We start from the raw sequence: 12,075 nt of genomic DNA, 5'->3' as shown, positions 1-12,075 counted from the left end.
GCATTAATGCAATGAAAAATAATATATACGTATATATTTTTTTTATTTTGTTTGAAATCACTCAAATAAGGAATCGTATGAAGAAGTCTTCTTTGCAGAATTTTTGGTAATTGTACTTATGTGTTAGTTCATATTTTGCGAATTTTTAGTCCATATGTATGTAGCTACATACAAAGCCACTTGTTAGTACATATTAATCCTAGTCCTGGTATAATGCATGACGTTTAAAACTCAACGTTAGATAGACCTGAATTCTCTAATTTTATTGTTGTACGTAACAGCTGTGCATCGGCGCACCGCAGCGATTTTTCTATCTGCTCCATTAGCAACACTGCTTCTTTAGTTCTGTCGCGCATTGCACGGCAGAATTATCTGCGCTGGACTCTACCAAGAGGAAACGAACGATTCAACGCCAGTGCCAGTGAACTTTTCGGTGTGTTATTTTCACCATTTTTGATGTCTACTTGCCTGTCTGTTTTATAGGGATTTAGTGTCTATAAATAAGACATCTAATGATTCATTTTCACTTCAACATTGTAATAATGTTCCACGATTACATTTTTGAATCAAGACTGCTCGCATACTTTTACACTTTATTAAACAAAATCTACTATACAACCTTTAACAATTGTGTTTTGGAGAACAAATATTATATCGTCCCTTTGAGTCTTTCTTCCTGACTACGTTCTTTGAATAATTGAATTAGATATCGTATATAGCGATTTACCAGGTGTGAGAGGGTTGGTCATGATCAGAGTTAGGATTTTTAGGTGCGCACCTTTTTTTCGTAGTGAAAGTGAGACCTCTCTGGAAGGACTCAGTGTGTGAAATGTTGCCTCAACGTGAGAATGGAGCTAATTTGCCAGCACCTTTTTTCACCTTTTTTGATAACCTTTCCCCTTCCCTCCCTTTTCTGGGACATTTATCTATTTTCCCCCTTTTTCGTGTTCTTAATTGCTTTTCCTCTCCTTTTTGTGTCCTTTTACTGGTGTTGTTAAATATATTTCCTCAGCAAATCATTGATTTTTTTCGCGACACTTTTCTCTTTAAGATGTTTACACATTGTTAACTGAAATTGAATGTATTTAAACTGTGCTTGATTGTTGCCTATTTGAAATCAACAATGGAAAGACCGCTACTGATATCCAGCAGATCGCCATTATTTTTTTCTAAGATAGAAGGAACAAGGAAACGCAGTTTGGTCTTGGAAGCAATGATGCAACAATGTGTTTCTGAAGTGGTGGGTTTCACGTTTCATGTGTGCGCAGTGGACAGATATTGTTTGTGGATGTAAGTTCCTTACCTGCTTTTTCACTCTGTTAGATCCTGTTAGTGCATGTACTTTATCATGCCGAAAGTACCCAGATCCAGATTTATCAGTCAGGCTCAAGAATTTAAGCACGAGTTCATAGAAAGTGATGGAACTGTTATTCGATGCACGGTTTGTGATACGGGAATCACATTAGATGAAAAACACCAGAGATCGCATCCAGCAACATATTTCCAGCTCTAAGCATCGAAAGAACAAGAATCTGCAAGGAAGTAAATCTCGGCAGCCTCTCTTAACGCAATGCATTTGAGCAGTGTTCTTCCAAGAACCAAAATTTAAAGGAATTTAATGTTGACTTCTGTGCATCTTTTACACAGGCGGAATTTGCCACTTCCACAGAGTTGCCATTCCGAGTGAATACTAAGTTTGCCCCACTTGTTTCTGTGGATGTAGAGAGAAGCTTCAGCTTATATAAAGATATTTTATCTCCGAAAAGAAACAAACTCACTTTTAAAAATTTAGAAATGCTTAATGTTGTAAGGAACAACAGCTTTGTGTTTTTCCCCGACTCTGGTGAATAACTGTAACACAATCTATGTGTGTGATGTGTACACAGCTTCGAGTGAATAGCTTAGACTATTAAAATAGGAGGGAAAGTTTTAATAAGTAGTATAATTATCAGCACCTTTTTTTGCCCCAATCAGCACCTTTTTGTCCCTTTTTGGGTCTTATTTTTGCACCTTTTCCCTTCCTTTTTCCCAATGAAATTTTCCCCTAAAAATCCTAACTCTGGTCATGATGCTGTGTTTCCGACTCCGCTGAGGGAAGTTTTGTTTCGTCTTTCTTCCTCTTGGTCTTCCTGTGGACACGACGATATCCTCTCCTTCGGGTGCCGCGATCCACAACTGTCGCTTCTTCCTTGTCTCCGGGCGCTGGAACTTTCATGTCCTGGACGCCACGACCTTCCAGAGGGTCATCGGAGGATCCCGGATGCATTGGGGGGTAAACGGCTCATCACGTAAATCCTTTTGCACGCCCCAGTGGCGGAGTGGTTAGCACATCGCGCTACGACGCTAGGGGTCCCGGGTTCGAATCCTGGCCTGGGCATTGTTATTTGTGAGTGTCCATTCATCAATTTCATCATATCATCACTCATCCCCATCTTCGCAAATTAGCCAAAAGTCGCACAAAAAGCGAAGTAAAATAAATCAAATCAAATGAAATGAAACGTAAATCCTTTTCAGCCGGTGTCGTGAACTTCACGCGCAGGTTTCGGGGTTTAGACGCCGGGCCTTTCAGGCAAGACTTCAGAGGTTCCGGCATCTCGCGAGTCGCTGCAACGTCGTTCTCGGCTTGCTGCAAAAACATGTCGTTCATCTTGCTGGATGAATCTAACTGGCTTATCTTGCGGCGTCTGACTGGGCGCGGCAATACTATGTCACGCTACAACCAAGCGATGATTTTGAAATGACTTTCCCTCGATGCCCTCTCTATCAGTTCCCGGCAGTATGTGCCTATTTCTTCGCTATCCGTCTGCGTGGTGAAACTTAAAGCACTGTTGTGTCTGCTGGGATGTGGGACAGAAGCCAGCTCACGTGACTTTTGCAAGTCCATAGATGTGCCCGGTAGGCTTCCTTCCTCCTCTTTAAAATACTCTCGATCGGCTCGTACTGATCCTCTGGAGAGCGCTTTCTTATAAATGGTGGAAAGATATATTTCATATTCCGATGCGTCGACAGATACACCGCCCACAGTATGGTCGCAAGGAAAGAGCCGAGGAATGTCTGCAGAGGATCTTGTTTCTGGTCACAGAAACACCTTGGCGGCGTTTCCGGTCCGTGCCCTATTCCTGCCGTGACCTCAAAAGGAGAAACTAATTTTGGGTATATGCGAGGTAAGTCGTATTTATTGACGACACTACATTGTTCTCTTCTTTGCTTTTCTTGTGTGCCCTTATCAAGCGTGTTCAAGAACACACCACTTTCACAAAATTCACTGCCTTCAACTTCTACACAATCGTTCATAGAAAAGTCACAAGCGACGATTTTGTTACCGTCAACTGCACCACTTTCTATCTGTGGAAGAGGGCAGAACTGTCCGCTGTCGGTGCTTGGAACGACGAGCGTAACTTGACACTTGTCTTCCTGAAGAGGAAACTCATTAATTGGGAGTAACACGGGAGACTGAATAAATGGACTGACTTCTCAGCAGACGTCGTCGAGAGTAACTTCAAATGCGGGAGTTCCCCCGAACGTCTGCTTCTTCCGAGGAACGTCTCTAAGGTTGATTTCAAACACACGATCGCAATGGTCTGTCTTTAGTATGCTCTTTCTTGGCACAACATTCGGTACTTGCGTATGCAGTCTGAGTACATCTGGTGCCACATATGAAAGATCTAGTGCACCACAACCGAATGTAGCTGTGGTTCATCGTATTTGGTGATTAGATCTAAAACAATATAACCTTCAAGGCTTGATTCAAGCCAGGTTTTTGGCAGTACTTCTTCTTGAAGTTCTTTGTACATGTTATTCGCATATGCTGGGTTACACGTTCGTCCTAGAACGAGAGGGTAATTGTCATCATATATTGCCATTGTGTAAAGAATGTCTCTGCGACTAATATCACAACAGTAATGACCGTGATTTCCAGATCCCATGAGAGAAGCTTGGGGTACGACAATGAAACAGATGAACCAGATTGGCAACAACATAGTGACGAAGAAAGTCAGAATGCTCTTTTGTTTCTCCTTCTTCTTTTGACTAGACGGAGCGTCACAGGCATCTTCGTCGGAGCTCACCGATGAGTCTGCTATTTCTTCATCCTCTGATTCACTAATGGCTTCCTGCGTATTTCGGTCTGCCGGTTCGCCGAAAGACATCTCTTGCAACTCGACGGGCAATGAATGGACTGAGTGCGCCGTGTCTTCATCTACTGCTTATGCATGGTTCTCCAACACTTGCTGGACTGCTGCTATAGCATCAGAGGCTTCAGGGAGAAACTTCTTTCTGAGGGTAGCTTTCTCGAGGAGAGTCGTTAGCGTTGTCACGCAGTGTTTTGTGCGTATTTTGGTCAACTGGTTGTCTGAAAGACTTTTCTTTCAGATCGGCGGTCGATGAATGGGCTGAGTCTGCTGTGGCATCCAAGACTTCAGGGAGAGAAACTTCCTTCTGGGGGTAGCTTTCTCGAGAAGAGTCGTTAGCGGTCGATGAATGGGCTGAGTCTGCTGTGGCATCCAAGACTTCAGGGAGAGAAACTTCCTTCTGAGGGTAGCTTTCTCCAGGAGAGTCGTTAGCGTTGTCACGCAGTGTTTAGTGCGTATTTTGGTCAACTGGTTGTCTGAAAGACTTTTCTTTCAGATCGGCGGTCGATAAACGGGCTGAGTCTGCTGTGGCATCCAAGACTTCAGGGAGAGAAACTTCCTTCTGAGGGTAGCTTTCTCGAGAAGAGTCGTTAGCGTTGTCACGCAGTGTTTTGTGCGTATTTGGGTCAACTGGTTGTCTGAAAGACTTTTCTTTCAGATCGGCGGTCGATGAATGGGCTGAGTCTGCTGTGGCATCCAAGACTTCAGGGAGAGAAACTTCCTTCTGAGGGTAGCTTTCTCGAGAAGAGTCGTTAGCGTTGTCACGCAGTGTTTTGTGCGTATTTGGGTCAACTGGTTGTCTGAAAGACTTTTCTTTCAGATCGGCGGTCGATGAATGGGCTGAGTCTGCTGTGGCATCCAAGACTTCAGGGAGAGAAACTTCCTTCTGAGGGTAGCTTTCTCGAGGAGAGTCGTTAGCGTTGTCACGCAGTGTTTTGTGCGTATTTTGGTCAACTGGTTGTCTGAAAGACTTTTCTTTCAGATCGGCGGTAAATGAATGGGCTGAGTCTGCTGTGGCATCCAAGGCTTCAGGGAGAAAATCTTCCTTCTGAGGGTAGCTTTTTCGAGGAGAGTCGTTAGCGTTGTCACGCAGTGTTTTGTGCGTATTTGGGTCAACTGGTTGTCTGCAAGACTTTTCTTTCAGATCGGCGGTCGATGAATGGGTTGAATCTTCTGTGGCAACTCGGCACGTATTTTTATCTTGCTTTCTTAAAGATTCTAAAACTAATAATTATATGGAGGCCCAGGGGGTAAATGCCCTTTGCCACTAAGGATCCGTGCCCACCCGAAAAAATAAAAAATATTTCTATTTTGCTAAATAAAATCCTAATTACGCCACTGACATATCCACAAGTTAGTAAAAATATAAGTTTGAATACCTATATAAAAACAATTGTCAGAAAATAAATACTACAGTTCAAAAGAGTTAAGTAAAAATGTGTGTCCCAAAATCTTTGTGTGGCTTTGTGTATCGTCATCGGCTTGTAATCAAGGGGTATCTGGTTCGATACCCGGTGGAGGCACATAGTGGTTCGGATCCCACTTTAAACTGTAGGTCCAGTCTAGTGGCGGATTAAAGACGTTCTCTCGGAGGGGGCGGGCAGCCATTACGGCGCCCCCCTCCCCCGAACTTTCGGCGCCCAGCACACTTCCCTAACAAACTACAGTCCTACGATGTGTCATAAAGTCACTGTCATAACTAAAATGGAGATCCAGCCGTGTGTAATGTTCTTTTCTAAGGACATAAAATGCATGATAAATGTATTTCGAATATAATTTTTTTTTTTTTTTTTACATGTAACTTATACTGTGCGTCCAATTCCTTGCGAGGCCCAGAGATCGGGGGAAGTGTTGAAGGCGGCGCTAACGGAGATGCCGACATTTTCGACCAGTAACTCCCTAACTACGGATCGGAACTTGGTAAGAGTAAGGAAAGGAGCCATTGTGAGCGAAGCGAGCAAGAAAATTTTACAAAATGTATTTTTATTTGCATAAAATTTGACATCGAAAGGGACAATTGCCCCTCTGTGTCCCCTTGAAGGTGCCCTTGTCTGTCAATATTTACCCCCCCCTAGAATTTTCAAGATTGGCTATCAATGCCTCCCTGCCCCCCTGCGGTTGCGCCACTGATGTAACATGCAGCGACGTGAAATATAAAATACACACCCAACATGTGTAACCTAAATTACATAAATTTTCTCTCAAAAGTGCAGTCTCCCTGTCTTCCAAAAAAATGTTCATGCATTTTAGACAAAATCAATAAAGAGAAGTCTTACTTCTTTCTCTGGTAAATTACAATGCGTTACAGAAAAGAAAATACATTGCGAGAGAAGCGAGAAAAAAATTAGATCCACTTTCTTGCAAACTGAAAACAATATTGATTTAATAGGGCGCAAGTGGCATTCTCTCTTTTACATTTTTTTTCATTTAGATTGTTCGACACCCAGGGCTGACTCCCGCCGCCCCTAATTACGGTTCTGAACTTGATGATCCTAAGAAAAGTATGTATTGCGAGCGAAGCGAGCAAGAATATATTACGAAATTTATTTTCATTTACATAAAATTTGAAACCGGGGGGGGGGGGGCTTGGCCGTCAATGTTTCCGTCCTAGGTTGGGGGAGTAATGCCCTCTGCCTCCCCTGTGGTTACGCCACTGTGTGGCACACTAATCATTCTAAGTTGTTTAACTTCAATAAAATGAAGACTAATAGATTTCTCAAAAATCAAAATACATTGATTTTTGATTCCAATAGGTGTGACTGTCGGGAACAGTGAAGCAGTTTAACCTATGTCTTGCCCCAAACAGACAAGAAGAGCGCTGCTGTGTCACCTTCCATGGTTGCTAATTCTTAGCTCTTGGGTATCTCATAAAATGCTACAATGTTTGATGCATTTCGTTCCAACTTTGTGAATTTATCAATACATTTTTAAAAAAAAAATACCTCTTGTGAGAGACGCAGGAGAAAAATGAACGCCCCCTCGCCAAAGCCTTTAATTCGGCCTTGCACCAAGCTACTAAGATTGATAGTTGTAGTTCGCCTAAATTATTTCCTTGCCACCCTAGTAGCGCTGGGGTATATGTCAGTTGTTCTCTCCCCCTGGCTATGGCCTTTCCACAGGGACTGTGCATGAAAATATGAGTGAGAAGGCAGAGGTGGCGGGAATATTTTCTAGATCCTCTGTGAAGGGGTGATCTCCTCACGATTCCTTTGATCCACCCTAGTACCTTCATCTTAAGTTCTTTTCGTGCTTATCTTTCGTCGCCCCTCCCCCTTCCTTCGTCCTCCTTACCTTTATTCGCCCCCTCTTCGCCTCCTATCTGTCGTCTCCCTCTAATCTTTGGTCTTGTCGGCTGCCATCTTTCATCGCACCCATCATTCTTAATTCTTATCTTTGTATCGCCCCCATAGGCGCCTACTCCATGGGGCTTGGGGGGCTCGAGCCCCCCCCCCAATGTTAACGAAGTGAGGGCAGAGCCCCCAAATAATTTGCTTAAGAGGATCTAATGTATTACTTTGCTTCTCTTTGTAAAGTTTACTCTGAATTGTGCCACATGAACTTAACTTTAAATACACATTTGAAATGTTCTAGACCATCAACGCTGGGGGGCTGAGACGCTAAACCATACACAAGACAATGTGCATGAACTAGGGGAGAGGATGGGACGTTCGGGCTACAAATGGCTCTCACATGACATTCAGAACGAGATCGTTGATATATTAGGGAGATCTGTTGCGCTCCGTGGTAGCAGATATTAAAAGTCGTGAATGTGAACAATTAACATTCTGCATTCCAACTGTGAATGAAAATTTTGATATTTTTGAGGAATTCATGGGCTTTTACGAGATTCCGAACACTGAGGCCAAAACTTAAAAAAGGGAGGGAGTGAGTCATTCATTAATTTATTTCAGTGATCAGAGACCCCCCAATAATTTTGACAAGTCGGCGCCCCTGAGTCTCGTTACCCCTATCTTTGTTCGCCCCGGTCCCCTATCTCTGGCCGCCCCATCCTTCCTCGTTCTTATCTTTGTTCGCCCCCTGTCTCACGTTGCCCCCTTATCATTCGTCGCCTCCAATCTTTCGGCATTCTTATCTTTGTTCGCCTCCTTATCATTCGTCGCCCCTATCTTTCTTCATTCTTATCTTTGTTCGCCCCTGTCTCTCGTCGCTCCTATTTTAGTCCCTCGTTACACTCGCCGTTAAGCTTCCTGCTCCCCATAATATAGTTCTTCGTAAAATACCACAATATTTGCAATATTGAAGAAATAAAATGAGATCCTTAAGGGCCTGTCGCCCCTCCGTCCCCCCATTTCACTCTTGTATGTTTCTTAATTGACACTACGTGTGAAGTAAGTTAGAAGTGAAAATGTAATGGAATTTTTATGTTATAGTAGTAATTGTATTCTGTTTGTTTTAGTGTACTAGATTTTGTGGATTAAGTGGTAGAGCAGCCACAGGCTGAACTTCGCCCATGAATAAAGAAATTCTAAATTCTAAATATTTTTCATTCCAACTGTGTATATTATTTATCAATGTGTGAAAAATAAAATATGTCCTTTGTGAAAGTCGCCCACAACGCTCGCTCAAGGGCCTCGGAGAGGGCGGTCGCCCCCTTTAATCCTCCCTTGGTCAAGTCCCGATTAGCCTTACTGTGCATAAAGTGGACTTAAAACTCCAACTCAACTCAACCCAAAATCTTTGTAATTGAAAGTGTCATTTTTTGAGTAGGTAGTGAGTGATTCATCCATAAAACCCAATTTATAATATTTTATTCGGTTCACTTTATTTATATGTCAACTTGAAAATAAACAGCTGTTGGTGTTTTGAAATTTAGATGTCCGAAAAACAAATGAGTAACGAGCAACATACCACTTCCTTTCCTCCATGGAATCTTTCTGTCGACTGTCGTCAGAAGTGGAATGCAGCACGGTTCAACATGGCGGCGGACTCAGGAATGGATACGTGTCCGTCACCAGAAATGCCCGATTCTAGGAAAAGACCGCTGGACGGTGATGCAGAAAACGGAGCAACTAAAAGATCCCATTATGCAGGAGGTAACAAATAATTATTATACGTAATAGTTATATTCTTGAAAAATAAGAATCAACCATAAGTTACTGTTAGCATTCGTAGGTTCTGCTCTTGCTTAGAATCTCCAGCTTATGTTTATAATAAATATAGTAAATCTGTGAAGAGAATCAACGTCTAGATTTTACAACATAATGATTAATCTTTCTTGTACCAGGCATTGTAAAAAGAAAGAAACGTTATGTGGTTTATTGTAGTTTATGATTCCGTCTGTTATGGCTTGCACGAAGGGCGATCGTATGTGACAAGTGTACGTTTTATGTTGATTATGGGAAATTAATAGTAATATCATTATTATAATCTATTGTAATTGCCACGTAACAACTGATAAAACTGGGATTTACACCTAGTAAAAAATATTGTAATGTGACAGATCTCCAAAAAAATATAAAAAAATGTCCAATTTTAGAGTGTCAAATTGTGGGTTTTTTATTCGTTTAAAAATTGCTCTAGTGGTCGTAATTTTTAAATTAAGTTTGAATTCGATAGATTACCAGTAACAAATTAGAAATATTGATTATTTTTTTCACATACCCAAAAAATGAGGATACCAGCAATTTGGAGGGAGAGGGTGGGGTGTTCGTACAAGTTTGAGCTGGAAATTCATACATTTTTCATTACCCAAATTGACAGGCGTATTTTTTTCTGAACAATTTGAGTTACTGTACGTCTGATAATATAGGGATATTCTCGTTAAGGTACTTGTTTACTATCCTTCGGACAGATTTCGTACATAGCCCCACGAACCATTTCCGGTAAGGTTAGGTTAGGTATGGCCATGCATAGGTTACAATAGTTAAAAATTGGTTTCGAAAAAAAATATTCGTAGCCCCACACACCATTCTCGCATAGCCCCACAGGTGTCCGAAGGATAGTAATCATTTACCCAAGAACATAAAATATTAAAAATAATACAAATGTAAAAAGAAAAAAATATAAATTTGTATGGCACTGCCAACAATCAATCAACATCAATGAGTAATGGAGGTTGTAAACATTTTACTTTCTCAGTTTAGCACCTTATGCTTCATTTCCTTTTCAAAGCATATGCCAGAATGAACTCTTGTTCAAGATGTTTTTGTGGTTATTTTAATTAATTTTGATGTAAACTATATATTCTGTTAATTTGCAAATTAAGCACTACCTTTGCTGGAACCAGGATTCATAAATTAGTAGACACAGGCCTATGAGTAATTCTGTCAAAAATGCAGTACTTTATATTGACACCCTGTGCTCTTAGAAAAGTGATGTGAATTTTCTGTAAAATGCTTTAATTCGATATAAATAAGTGGTATAATTGCAATGTAAACTAAGTGAAAATATTATGAACAGAAATACTACTGATGTTATGTACAGCTAGGGAGGAGCTTTTATTTTTCAATGAAGTGGCCACAATGCTGTTGTGCACAATTTATGAAAGTATTGCAGTGCGTAATGTAATTTTTAACTGAAGTCCATTTTGAGAAGATCGCTATTAAGTGTGTGTAGCATTTTATTGATGTATATACATAATATATATGTATGTATATCTGTTATAAATTAATAATAGGTTAGGTTTTAGTTCTCTCTATTTCGGTACTTGTTTTTATTATTATATTGGCCTAATATCTATGCCACACTGAGGATTCCTATTGTTGTCTTTGTGTTGAGGGGTCAGCCAATCTTGCGATTGGTGCTTTAAAATAGAGTTTTGATTAGGCGTGTATTCACACTCTTCGAGATCAATTTCTTGTACTTGGCATAGTATATGGTTTTGAATGGCTGTAACGCGAGAACATTTTACCTGAGTGAGTATACAAATTTATTACAGAAAACTCATGTTTCTTCGACTTGGTCAAAGACTAATGTATTTTGATTCAAGATTTATTACTAAATTGTCTGCTTCTTAAGGCAGTACAACTTCTCAACGGTTTCTCTCCATTTTTTCATCTTGGATGCTCTTCATCCAATTTTTAACTTCACGATTTTCAAATCGGCTCGTGTTGCGAGTGATTTCCATTTATACAGGACTACTATAAATGATTCATTTTATTTCAAAACCCTGTATTTTCCAAAGTATTGCACATACAAATATGAATGATACATGACAATAACTGTAAACTCACCAAGTTTGCATCGTGACACACCAGTTGGCAGCACGAGTGTAGTGCCTGTACAAAATTCAACAAAAAGGGAAATGAATTTTTGGATGTTGAAATTTACAAGATGTTCATCTGTTATTGCAGTGCAGTGTGCATTCAGTAGAGGGTACAGAAAAGAACCACCATGTAAACAGAGCATTTTGCGGTGGTATCAGCAGTTTAAGGACACTGGATTGCTACAGTGTATCGTGTGTCCAGAGGGGCACACAAAGGACATTTGTAGAATGTGAGGAGAACTTTGTGAGTTTACAGATCAAGAATGGGGGGCCTACCTCCACAACCCCTAAATGGACCTTCATTGCACAGGAAACTTTAATTTTGTAATAGAGCTCAATTAACAAAAAATGCTTTATTTCCCAAATAATTCCCTCTTTAATTTTTTTCATCAGTTGTTTTGTCTCCATTTAAAACTAATTCAAGATATTTAAAGCATCTCAATTCCTCTATTCATTCTTTGTTTATAATTACTTCTTGTAATCTACTTTTACACATTGAAGATATTCATTTTCTGTTCATTAATTATGATAATACACAACGTTGCAGATAAAAGATAACCTTGTGTAACTTCAGACCCTATTTTGAATTCTTCAATAATATTGTTTAATTTAACTGTTGGTTATGGTCAACACAATTAGTCTCATGTTTAGGTGGCACTTCATGCAATTTTACAGCATTAGCCAATTATATTTGTGATCTCAACTTATTGCCTAAAGTAA

The 12,075-nt window shown here is 40.5% G+C and overlaps 1 protein-coding gene across 1 annotated transcript in view; it reads left to right on the top strand.

The window, feature by feature from the left end:
- Positions 1–9,025: 9,025 nt before the first annotated feature.
- ps (RNA-binding protein Nova-1-like protein passilla) overlaps positions 9,026–12,075 on the top strand; it is a 41,005-nt gene continuing 37,955 nt past the window's right edge. The window contains exon 1 of the mRNA XM_083137932.1: positions 9,026–9,184. Within this exon, the coding sequence (XP_082994058.1) occupies positions 9,067–9,184 (118 nt within the window). The 5' untranslated portion in view covers positions 9,026–9,066. The remainder of the gene's footprint in view (positions 9,185–12,075) is intronic.

This window comes from Lepisma saccharinum, chromosome 16 (assembly GCF_977018435.1).
Source record: "Lepisma saccharinum chromosome 16, izLepSacc3.1, whole genome shotgun sequence".
Taxonomy (NCBI): domain Eukaryota; kingdom Metazoa; phylum Arthropoda; class Insecta; order Zygentoma; family Lepismatidae; genus Lepisma; species Lepisma saccharinum.
The sequence above is the reverse complement of the archived record's forward strand: the minus strand, read 5'-3'. Positions and strand labels throughout refer to the sequence as shown.